The 12,928-nt window shown below is 43.6% G+C and overlaps 1 protein-coding gene across 6 annotated transcripts in view; it reads left to right on the forward strand.

Annotated features, from left to right (window-relative positions):
• The first annotated feature begins 1,366 nt into the window (after positions 1-1,366).
• apoba (apolipoprotein Ba) overlaps positions 1,367-12,928 on the forward strand; it is a 70,837-nt gene continuing 59,275 nt past the window's right edge. For all 6 annotated transcript variants that reach the window (XR_009791355.1, XM_061794152.1, XM_061794155.1 and 3 more), the window contains exons 1-3: positions 1,367-1,504; positions 1,824-1,865; positions 10,308-10,420. Coding sequence is in view for 5 of the 6 variants with exons in the window: in XM_061794152.1 (XP_061650136.1) it covers positions 1,450-1,504; positions 1,824-1,865; positions 10,308-10,420 (210 nt within the window). In the remaining variant the exon portion in view is untranslated. The remainder of the gene's footprint in view (positions 1,505-1,823; positions 1,866-10,307; positions 10,421-12,928) is intronic.

Raw genomic sequence — 12,928 nt, forward strand, 5'->3', positions numbered from 1 at the left:
GTTCTCAAATTCTTATATTTTTGCATAGTTTCCTCCTTTTAATGCTTAAGATCATCAAACAAATGTAAATATCAGACAAATATATATATATATATATATATATATATATGTCATGCGCTGTGATCCATATATATATATATATATATATATATATATATATATATATATATATATATATATATATATATATATATATATATATATATATATATGGCGGCACGGTGGCCGACTGGTTAGAGCGTCAGCCTCACAGTTCTGAGGTGCGGGGTTCAATCCCCATCCCCGCCTGTGTGGAGTTTTCATGTTCTCCCCGTGCCTGCGTGGGTTTTCTCCGGGCACTCCGGTTTCCTCCCACATCCCAAAAACATGCATTAATTTGAGACTCTAAATTGCCCGTAGGCATGACTGTGAGTGCGAATGGTTGTTTGTTTCTATGTGCCCTGCGATTGGCTGGCAACCAGTTCAGGGTGTACCCCGCCTCCTGCCCGATGACAGCTGGGATAGGCTACAGCACGCCCGCGACCCTAGTGAGGAGAAGCGGTTCAGAAAATGGATGGATGGATATATATATATATATATATATATATATATATATATAGGCGGCACGGTGGCCGACTGGTTAGAGCGTTAGCCTCACAGTTCTCACATAACCTCACTTGTCACGGACTTTAGTCTGTTCTCATTCCTGTCATACAATTGCTGTAAATATGACTTATACAGCAATAGGTTATTGGTTGGATAATGCGTTCATTGATTTATCTGAGTTGGTAGATCCAATGTATTTTCAGTTTGAATGGTCAAATGTACCCCTCATTTAGCCGTCACCTTATCATGGTGGACGGCTTTGTATGTCCCAATGATCCTAGGAGGTAAGTTGTCTGGGGCTTTATGCCCCTGGCAGGGTCACCCATGGCAAACAGGTCCTAGGTGAGGGACCAGACAAAGCACAGCGAAAATGAATTCTTATGATGATTAAAATAAATGGACATCAGTTTCCCTTGATCAAGCTGATGAGATCCTCTGTTTCAGAGCTATACATGTACTGGTAATGTTTGTCCTTACAATATTTTCTCCACTTTTGTCCAGAAAGTGTGTCCTGTTTTGAACATTACAATGTGACGGAAATGCCCATTTCCCAATTAAAAGTCTGGACTGTGTTATTTTGTTATTATAAATTATAACACACCAATAATCATGCTTATTTAAAATATTTAAATACATTAGAATTAACCAAAATTATTGTCACATTAACACACCAGTATGGCACCAAGAAAAACTAATTTATACTAGCAGTCAGAGTCTGAACTTTGCACTCCCCTCCCAAACTTTGTTTCTGTATTGATTGTACAGAGGGACTGAACTTTGTAAAAGCTCCACACAGAAAAGTGGGTTTAAAAATCAAGACTGAGGCAACTGGAAGCACAGAAAAAGAGATTATTTAACCCCACGATGGGATACAACAAGCTATATCTGCTCATGCTACTGAGCAGTTGCACACTGGCTCGTAAGTAATACGATTTTAATTAGCAAGGGCATAATTGTGCGGGTCTACACTGGTTATGGCAATTGGACAGCGTTTGCCTAAAGACATTTGTCACAGGACTATTCAATGTAAACATTAAGGAATCAATGTCATAATGATGCACATTAATAGCGGACCAAAGTAACTAGCAACTACAGTACACGTTATCACCTCACCTGTGCTTTAAAATATACTTTGGTTACTTGTAAAATAGTTTTGTATTTCTAGTACCTTTTCAATCTGGATTACGTTAAATATAACATAACGTATGTATAGTATGTAAAATTATTTTCCTCCCCAGAGCAAGACAATGGCAGTAATGAGAACCCATCAACATGTTTATGTAAGTTGATCTTAACACGTGTTTCATACAATAATGTCATTTCCTATTTTTTAAACTATGTAATAGAGTATTACATTATTTTAATTGTGGTAGTCTATGCATTTACAGGTAGATGTGAATGTGCACGCATAGCGGTCAGGTGTGGTAAACATCCCAAAAAAAGTATGCAGTCAAGTGGAGTGAAGAATGCACAGATACAGTAAATTGAGGAAACCAAGCAATCACTGAGCAGATGCATGACACAACACAGATGGGCAACCTCCTCAGGTCAAGACTCAGCTGTCTACCTGCACCTTCAAGAGAAACGGCACTCTTTTAATGACAAAAATGTGTATATTCTGGACAGGGAAGACAGAAAGAGGGGTGAGAGAGGGCACATACACAAAGGTGGAAAAAACCATTGCTTAACAGAGGAGGGGGCTTACGACATAACTTGTCTCCCACTTACAACGCCGTTCTTTCATCCATTCCAAAGAAACTCAATAATTCTGCCTCCAGCAACCAGTACGCCCTCCTTGACCATTAGGTAACTCCACAACCACTTTACCACTGAATGGAATATCAATGAGGGAGTTTCCACCCAACGACTCTGGTGGACTGACAATGACCTCTCGGCCAGGTGGCTGAATGCCTCTCTCACCTTTTTGCATTCCAAAAGAATGATTCCATTCGTGGTGTGGAGCATGCCTCTCATTTGCAGCTTAAATAGTTGAGTCTTCCACACAAAAACTGGCCAGTGCATCCTAACTTAGCCTTGTTGCATGAACAGATGACGCCTGCTCGGATGAGAGGCAAAACATCTTCTAAGACAAACAGAACAGTCCAGTTTCGATTAATTCAATGCCCAGAGAATGAAATGACCTGGATGAAAGAAAATATTCACAGGCACATCCCAAATAATCTACCCGATTAATGATGGTTCTACTAAACTCATACAGTAAGCATCTGACGTATTTCCAAAGGTACCAGCAGCAGCAGATGAACTTTCTGCTGGTTACAATTAATTGGACAATGGAGATATTCTAATAAGCTTAGTAATAGTGATGCACCAATATGAAAATTCTTGACCGAAACCGAAAACCAACACCATATATTGCATTTATGGCTATGACTGCAGAGCTGCCAACCTATAGAAATTCACTTTCAGAACAAAAATCTTAAATTCCATATTTTTTAAATTTATGTCAAGAACATTACCATGGGACAGTTATTGCTGTATGTTATGCAGTAAGATAAAAATAATACTGCATACTATTCAGTTTCACAACATAATCATTACTCTCTAGTTGTAATCGTCAAAAAATTATGGCTTCAATATTTATCATTTTACTGTATTTATTGCATCAGCCTTATATTGGTGGACGTATTTGCAGCCAAATGACTCTTGCATGCTCTTTTTGTCTTTCCTGTATCTACGATTGCTGCTGAAATGATGCAAATTCCCCATTGTAGGACTAATAAAGGTTATCTTATATTCCAAATATTTATTAATGTACTTTTAAATTTAGGGGCCCATTTTCTCAAGTGACGTAGCAGTGATGTATTAATTCATTTCCGGTCCCAGTGTTTATGTAGCTCTCTAGCGTTATCATATATTCCATTGTTTTCCTCGATGAACACGTACTAATTTGCCTGATGTTTTGCTCTTCAAAGTTGGCTAATATCTGCTTTAATGCGGTTCCAGCCAGACCTATGTGACAAGGGTACTGTACCACCCTATCACTTATTTTGGTGTTTTGAGACTTCATGTTACGATAGCTTAGCAACTGGGTTCCCCGCCGTCTGTCTCCCAGCTTAACCTCCCTCCATAAGAAGGATAATTCTCAAAATGTAGTTTATTCTCTGTCATGGAGGCGATGATTAGTCACTTATGCTGCGTTGCAATGTACGTGATGCGCACGTTTGCCTCCGCAGCTTAGCATCATATTTAGCCACATTCGTCTTTACGGCTTGGTGTCATATTTAGCTATGTTATCTGTAGCTTATTGGTTAGCTGGGGCAGTGCAAATACATACCATGGAATAAGCATTCCGACTTAGTAGCCGAACAGCGGAAAGCAGCAAGGTTGGGCAACAATATGGACACTACAGTTTGGACTAGCTGCTAGCATAATGACCATAAAGCCACACGGTTCCCACAATTCATTGCGACATTGCAAATACGAATTATAAAGACGTTAATTTTTGTTGTTAATGTGTGTTCATGTTACCAGTAGTTGAATGTGTGCCTTATTCAACTGTCACATTTATGGTGCAGGACTATGTCATTATCAAACCGTGACTGTAGGCTGTGTGCAAAATACCGACGTTCCAGTCAATTCAACCACATAGTCAGCAAAGCCCAACGGGTCTTGCTTGTTAAGGGCAAATACCTCTTACCTATGTAGTGTGCAACCTCGCGCACTGGCTGCGGCAAAGCTATGAGTTAGAAACAATAAACAACATGTTAATTCAACCATTTTATTTCTGTGACAAAAGTCTTTCGGCCACTGAAACTTTAGTGTATCACTACTTAGTAATGGCATGGACAAGTGAATATACTGTAGCTTCACTGGCCACTAAGCTTGGTACACCTGCACTATCCAATTAGATTTAATACAAAAGGATACAGGCGGCACAGTATAGGACTGGTTAGAGCGTCTGCCTCACAGTTCTGAGGACCTGGGTTCAATTCCCGGCCCCGCCTGTGTGGAGTTTGCATTTTCTCCCCGTGCCTGCGTGGGTTTTCTCCGGGCACTCCGGTTTCCTCCCACATCCCAAAAACATGGATGGTAGGTTAATTGAAGACTCTAAATTGCCCGTAAGTGTGAATGTGAGTGCGGATGGTTGTTTGTTTGTATGGCCTTGCGATTGGCTGGCAACCAATTCAGGGTGTACTCCGCCTCCTGCCCGAAGATAGCTGGGATAGGCTCCAAAATTCCCGCAACCCTTGTGAGGATAAGGATCAGAAAATGGATGGATGGATGGATGGACAAAAGGAAACAAATAAAAATAATACATACAACTGCCAACTTTACTGAACAATTACAGTATGCAGTAGGTATATACTGTATATCTGATTAAAAATTATGAGTGACACTGTTCTACATTAGGTAGGTTGCAGTAACGTAATCACGAAATGGGTGCTACTTACAGTATAATCTGCTTTTCCGTCCACTTGATCTGGTGGGTCACTACTAATTTTAGCATCAATAAAAGATTCATTCATTCATTCATCTTCCGTTCCGCTTATCCACACTAGGGTCACGGGCGTGCTGGAGCCCATCCCAGCTATCTTCGGGCGGGAGGCGGAGTACACCCTGAATTGGTCGTCAGCCAATCGCAGGGCACACAGAAACAAACAACCATTCACACTCACACCCACACACACGGGCAGTCTAGAGTCTTAAATTAATGCATGTTTTTGGGATGTGGGAGGAAACCAGAGTGCCCAGAGAAAACCCACGCAGGCACGGGAAGAACATGCAAACTCCACACAGGCAAGGCCGGGATTAGAACCCCTGTCCAGAGAACTGTGAGGCACATGTGCTAACCAGTCGCCAACCATGCCGCCTCAATAAAAAATCAATTTGCAAAAATAAAAATTACTTATTTGAGCTTTAACTTTATCCAGAGCCTCGCCAATATGCCACAGTTTCTTCCTTTGTGCAAGTTTCATTGAAATCCATCCATCCATTTGCTGTACTGCTTATCCTAGGCAGGGTCATGGGAATCTACCTATCACAGCTGGCTTCAGCAAAGTGCAGATGACACCCTGATCTAGTTGCCAGTCTCACACTCACTTTCACACCGTCACTGAGTGGGAACTTAACTCACGCTGCTTGGACAAAACTCAGGAGAGTGAACCCAAAAAATGATCAGTGACAGTGACTAACAAATAATCACGAAGTAGTAATCAATACATAACCACTTGCATAGTTCCATCCATCCATCCATTTTCTACTGCTTATCCGAGGTCGGGTTGCGGAGGCAGTAGCTTTAGCAGGGACGCCCAGCCTTCCCTCTCCCCAGCCACTTCATCCAGCTCTTCCGGGGGGATCCCGAGGCGTTCCCAGGCCAGCCGAGAGACGTAGTCTATCCAGCGTGTCCTGGGTTGTCCCCGGTGTCTCCTCCCGCTGGGACGTGCCCGGAAAGTCACCAGGGAGGCGTCCGGAAGGCATCCGAATCAGATGCCCCAGCCACCTCATCTGGCTCCTCTCAATGTGGAGGAGCAGCAGCTGTACTCTGAGATCCTCCCGGAGGACCGAGCTTCTCACCCTATCTCTAAGGGAGAGCCCGGACACACTGCGGAGGAAACTTATTTCGGCCGCTTGTCTCCGGGATCTTGTTCTTTCGATCACGACCAACAGCTCGTGACCATAGGTGAGGGTAGGAATGTAGATCGACCAGTAAATTGAGAGCTTCGCCTTTCGACTTAGCTCCTTCTGTACCACAACGGACGCTGCACCGATCCGCCTGTCGATCTCCCGTTCCATTCTTCCCTCACTCGTGAACAAGACCCCAAGATACTTGAACTCCTCCACTTGGGGCAGGATCTTATCCCCGAACTGAAGAGGGCACGCCACCCTTTTCCGACTTGATGAAGCCAACTACTACTACTACTTATCTCCTAAGCCAATTTATCTCCTAAGATCATTGAGACACACAAACCCCTCCTCCACGATAAGGTGACGGCTTCCAGGAAGGGACTAGCGTGGTAAGTTTGGATAAAATTTCAAACTTTTCAAACTTTTTTTTTTACAGTAACTGTAGTTTTCTGGGTGTTCTAGGTCACAAAAAAAAGGAGAAAACAATTTTGTACTGTACAGGATTATGGGTGCATATCCCCCCCCCTCCAAAAAAAAGTGGCTCAATATAACGGACAATTGGCTATAACGGATGACCCCCCCACCCTATTAGTCCTGTACTATTGACGTTCCACTGTACCAGTCTCTTGTAAAGAACCATTGGTTGATGTGTACCATTACTCCCTCAAAAGAGCTCTCAGAAGATTTAAGATTAAGATCTATTGACTTGTATGAAGCTGGAAAAGGTTACAAAAGTATCTTTAAAAGTGTTGATGTCAATCAGTCCGTCGTTAGACAAATTATCTATAAATGGAGAAAGTTCAGCACTGTTGCTTCTCTTCCAAGCTTCTCTTCTAAGAGTGGCCGTCCTGTAAAGATCACTTTAAGAGCAAATCACAGAATGCTCAATGAGGTAAAAAAAAACCTGAGAGTCTCAGCTGAAGACTTGCAGTAATCACTCACACATGCCAGCATCTCTGTTGACAAATCTACCATATGTAAAACATTAAACCAGATTGGGGTTCATGTCACAACACCAAGTAGGAAGCCGTTGCTGTCTCAAAAAAACATCAGAATCAGAATCGAAGTATGTCCAAAAAACACACAAGGAATTTGTCTCCGGTAGTTGGAGCCGCTCTAATACAAAAACAGTCAATTAACAGTCAATTGACAGAATACTTTTGAGACATAAAGACATTGCAAAAAACAAGTCACTGAGCAATAAAAGGTTGCTAGTAATGTTTGAAGTTTGCTAAAGAGCACTTGGTTGTTCACAGCACTACTGGCAAAATATTCTGTGGACAGATGGAACCAAAGTTTAACTGTTTGGGAGGAACAAACAGCATACCAACATCAGAAACCTATCCCAACTGTGAAGCATGGTGGAGGGCGCAACATGGTATGGGCGTGCTTCCAACTACAGGACATGGACAGCTTGCTATCATCAACGAAAAAATTAATTAACAAATATTTAAAGATATTTTGCAGAATAACTTCAGGCTTTCTGTCCAACATCCATCCATCCATCCATTTTCTGAGCCGCTTCTCCTCACTAGGGTCGCGGGCGTGCTGGAGCCTATCCCAGCTGTCATCGGGCAGGAGGCGGGGTACACCCTGAACTGGTTGCCAGCCAATCGCAGGGCACATAGAAACTAACAACCATTCGCACACACAGTCATGCCTACGGGCAATTTAGAGTCTCCAATGAATGCATGTTTTTGGGATGTGGGAGGAAACCGGAGTGCCCGGAGAAAACCCACGCAGGCACGGGGAGAACATGCAAACTCCACACAGGCGGGGACGGGGATTGAACCCCGCACCTCAGAACTGTGAGGCTAACGCTCTAACCAGTCGGCCACCGTGCCGCCTTCTGTCCAACAGTTTAAGGTCAAAAGAGAATGGGCTTTGATTCAAAATACACGGGCAAACAGAATGTCTTGAGAAGAAGAAAATACAAGTTCCCAGTCAAATTCCTGACCTAAATCCAATTGAGATGGTGTGGCATGACCTCAAAAGAGCTATTCACAGCAGACATCTCAGAAATCTTGCTGAACTGCAACAGTTTTGTAAAGAGGAATGGTCCAAATTCATCCTGATTGTTGTGCATGTCTGATTTACAACTACAGGAAACGTTTGAGGTCAGTACTCCCAAATAAGGGTAAACCAGTTCTTAAATCCAAGGTTTCACTTTTTCCTCTCTGTCGTGTGAATGTTTACAGTTATTTTCAATATCCATCCATCCATTTTCTGAGCCGCTTCTCCTCACTAGGGTCGCGGCCGTGCTGGAGCCTATCCCAGCTGTCATCGGGCAGGAGGCGGGGTACACCCTGAACTGGTTGCCAGCCAATCGCAGGGCACATAGGAACAAACAACCATTCGCACTCATGCCTACGGGCAATTTAGAGTCTCCAATTAATGCATGTTTTTGGGATGTGGGAGGAAACCGGAGTGCCCGGAGAAAACCCACGCAGGCACGGGGAGAACAGGCAAACTCCACACAGGCGGGGCTGGGGATTGAACCCGGGTCCTCAGAACTGTGAGGCTGACGCTTTAACCAGTCGGCCACCGTGCCGCCTTATTTTCAATAAAAATATGAAAAAGTTGTTTGTGTGGTATTCGTGTATAAGCAGACTGTTTATTCTTTTAATTTAGATGAAGAGCAGATTACATTTTATGACCAATTTATGTAGCAAGAAATTCCAAGGGCTTCACATACTTTTTCCTGCCACTGTACATACATTTTACAAAATCTGTAGGGTTTGACACCAATGTAAAATCCATTAAACTTGGCCAGTCTTTTAGATGAGCATACCTACTGGACTTGCATGGAACAGTATGGCCCAAAGGAGTGAGACAGCCATGTCATGGATTGTTCGGCATCAGTAAAGGTCTAAATTCCAGTGAGGGCAATTCTAGTTATTATAGTTGCAGTTGTTACTAATTTAAAATTGCACTGTATCAAAATGCTAGGTGTTTCTAATCGTTTGGACACCATATTTAGGTGCATGAGGGGAGCAAAATTACGGCACAACAGTGGTTTTCAACTGTTGTTTCCCTTGGACCCACATTTTTACATTTTTGCCAAGTTGCGACCCACTATTATAGAAGTTAGGAACAATAAAGAACAAGTATTGTTCAAAAATAACCTTTGAAAACTGTAGGAGCAGTAATGTGGTATTTGTGTGTATATGTCATGTGGTGTTTGGTTGCATAGTAATGCACGGGAGCTTGGGTCATATGACATACATAGGTGGTGAATACCAGTTACTTTAAATAGGCATGCTTAACAGTAGTCAGGTGGAGAGCGCGGAGCTGGGTAGCTGTATTTTTTGCAGACCGCTATGATACATTATGCTTAGGCTTTACTGCGATCAATACAGTGTACACGATTCTATCCAGTGTGTGTGTAATCATGAAACCACTGTAATATTAATTCACAAGGCGGCAGACCAAAGCAACTGTAACAGTTACAATAATCTGAATGATGCTATTTTTTTTAACTACCTGTCTGTGACCCACCCAAAATGGGCCGCAACCCACTTTTGGGTCCCGACCCACTACTTGAGAATAAATGAATTACGATATTAAACATCCATTCATCTTCTATGCCGCTTAATATGTTCAGGAGTACGGTGAATGCGGGAGCTTAGCCTACCTGACTGTGAGCAAAAAGCAGTCTACAACTTGGATTGTTTACCAGCCATTCAAAGGGTAGATATAAACACCCATTCCCACTTACATGTACTGTACACTTCAGTGGGCAAAATTCCATCCCTTGCTAGCTGCATGACAGTCTGCCGTGGGAGCCACATTAGAAAGTACTTCTATGAAAGTATCAATTAACATCATCTTAAGTCTACAAGTACAGTAGGTCATTATTTTTATTGTCAGGAGTTTGTCCGTTTGTTCCAGGTTTAGGAATATAGAAATAAAGAAAGGGCAACCTTTGCACTATTAATACAGTGATCTAATTCCATCTGACAAATGTGGAAACCTCCAAATGCCTTTGTTATTTGCATATTGGGTCTCTGGTTGTGAATGTGTACCTTCATGACATTCATGTTTCAGCAATGTTAACATTATTTTTTTGATAAACATGAAATAATTGGAAAGATACTACAGAATTGATATAACCATGTAATCACATTTTACTGCAGCTACATCCAGATTTAAGGTCAATAAGAAATACATCTACCAGTACATCACAGAGAGCAGCAATGGTGTGGTTGGCACTGCCAACCTGAAGAATGGCCCTAAAGTTACTTGTCAGGTACAACTTTATATTATGTGCCTCTTGTTTGGGAAACTGTTATGATCTTACCTTTGTCTGTGTTCGTTCTACTGACTCATTCTCCATCCATCCATCCATTTTCTTTTGTTCGTCCTGGGTTGGGATAGGGCGGCCGCAGCCTAAGCAGGGAAGCCCAGACTTCCCTCCCCCCAGTCACTTCATTCAGCTCTTCCAAGGGGGATCTCAAGGCATTTTAACCACCTCAACAACCTCAACCAGAAATAGAACAACCCACCTCAGATTCCCACGTGTACAACCTTATAGAAAGTCGGGTGGGTGGAATTGAGGTCTTCAAGGTCTTCTCCCCACTGACGCATAATTATGGCTGTAACAATACATCAAGATCACGAGTTGATACATATCACGATTTCTGACCCACGGCTCGATGCAAGATTCTTTAGGGTGGGGGGACGTTGTGGGGGTGGGGGGGGGGGGGAGTAAGAGATCATGATAGCAAAACAGGACAACATACTTAGGACACTAAATTACACATGATTGTAAAAAAAAAATGAAATGATAATAGTCTCTGAGATAACAGACTGTCAATCTGTGCTGTGAACCACAAATTAAATAAAATATGTAAAAACTAGGGAAGATCTCTGCCTTCCCTTTCCCCTCCCGAGACAGCGTGATGTCACAAGTGGGACTTCGACATGGAGGCAACCAATCAGAGGAAAGGGGTCTTATCCAATTATGGACAAAGCGGATGCAAAACTGGGTCAGACAGAAGTAGCTGTCAGAGGGCGCTTTTCTGGATACGCGTATGACAAGAGCAAGGTGTTTTTATTAATGAAATTGACACTTTTATAAGACGTCCATGTTAGAGATTCACTCTATGGAGGTCAAAATAGCCAAAATAGGGGACCTTTAAGTTTGGTCGCACTGTGAGCTCGTGGCTGTAAGTAGAATGGAGAGACAGTTGAAATGGGGTGTCGCAGTTGTGCCATTTCAAAGACGACACAGGCTTGTGCATTTGAAGACCGTGATTTTTGGTTTCGAGACAGGATTGTTTCAGCCTTACTCATAATGTCCTGAGTCGAGGTCAGCAGCGCCTCATCCCCACTATACAAAGTGTTGATGTTGCACTGCTTCCCCCTCCTGAGATGCAGAATGTTGGACCAGAAATTCCTCAAAGCCATCCGGAAGTTGTTTTCCATGGTCTCACAAACCCCTCCCCAAGTTTCGGCCTCAGCGACCACCAAAGCTGCATTCTGCTTGGCCTCCCGGAATTCATAAGCTCTCCTCCAGAGTCTCACTGGCCCAATAGTACTCCTTCTTCAGCTTGATGGCATCTCTCACCACTTGTGTCCACTCACTCGTTTGGGAACTGCTGCCATGACAGGCACTGACCACCTTATGGCCATCGCTCTAGTCGGCTGCCTTAACAATGGAGGCACGGAACATGGCTCACTTGGACTCAATGTCCTCCGCCTCCCCCGGGACGTAGTCAAAATTCTGCCGGAGGTGGGAGTTGATGCTCCTTCTGACAGGGGACTCCACCAGTTGTTCCCAGCAGACCCTCTCAATATGTTTGGCTCTGCCAGTTCAGACCAACATCTTCCTCCACCATCAGAGGCAACACATCACCAAGTGGTGAATGGTTGACAGCTCCACCCCTCTCTTTATCCAAGTGTCCAAGACATATCACAAGTTGATCATCAAACTGCCGCCTGGGGTATCCTGGTACCAAGTCCACATATGGACTTATGTTTGAATATGTTGTTATTTATGAACAATCCATGAAGAGCACAGAAGTCAAATAACAAAGCACCACTTGGATTCAGATTAGGGGACATTCTTACCCAATCACTTCACAGACTCATTGTCATTGCTCACGTGAGCATTTATGTCCCCCAGCAAAACAAGGGCGTCCTCAGGCTGAATGCTCACGCACCCCCTCCCAAGACTCCAAAAATAGGTGGATACTCTGAGCTGCTGTTTAATGCGTAAACACAAATAACAGTCAGGACCTGTCCCCCCCCCACCCAAAGAAGGAGGGAGGCTACCCTCATGTCTTTTGGGGTGAACCCAACATACAGGCACCAAACTGTGGGGCAAAAAGTATCCCTACACTGGCCTCTCATCAGGAGCAACTCCAGAGTGGAGGAGAGGAGAATCCAGCCCTCTTCAAGAAGAGTGGTACCAGGGCCAATGCTGTGTGTTAAGGCGAGCCCAACTATATTTAGTCAGAACCTCTTGACCTTGCACACTAGTTCAAGTACTTTCCCTACCAGGAGGGTGACGTTCTACGTCCCTAGAGCTAGCTTGTGTTGCTGGGGATCATGATGAGCCCATGGGAAGTGCGGCTCTTGTTGTTTCTTAGGGTCGTGCCTCACCTGGCCTGCTGGGTGGAGGCCCGGCCACCAGACGCTTCCCTTCGAGCTCGACCTCCAGGCCTGGCTCCAGAGGGGGGACTTGGTGACCCGCATCTGGGCGAGGGAAATCGAGTTCCAAATTTTTTACCCTTTAAAGAGGGTTCAGAGCTGT

Source organism: Phyllopteryx taeniolatus, chromosome 13, assembly GCF_024500385.1.
Source record: "Phyllopteryx taeniolatus isolate TA_2022b chromosome 13, UOR_Ptae_1.2, whole genome shotgun sequence".
Taxonomy (NCBI): Eukaryota; Metazoa; Chordata; class Actinopteri; order Syngnathiformes; family Syngnathidae; genus Phyllopteryx; species Phyllopteryx taeniolatus.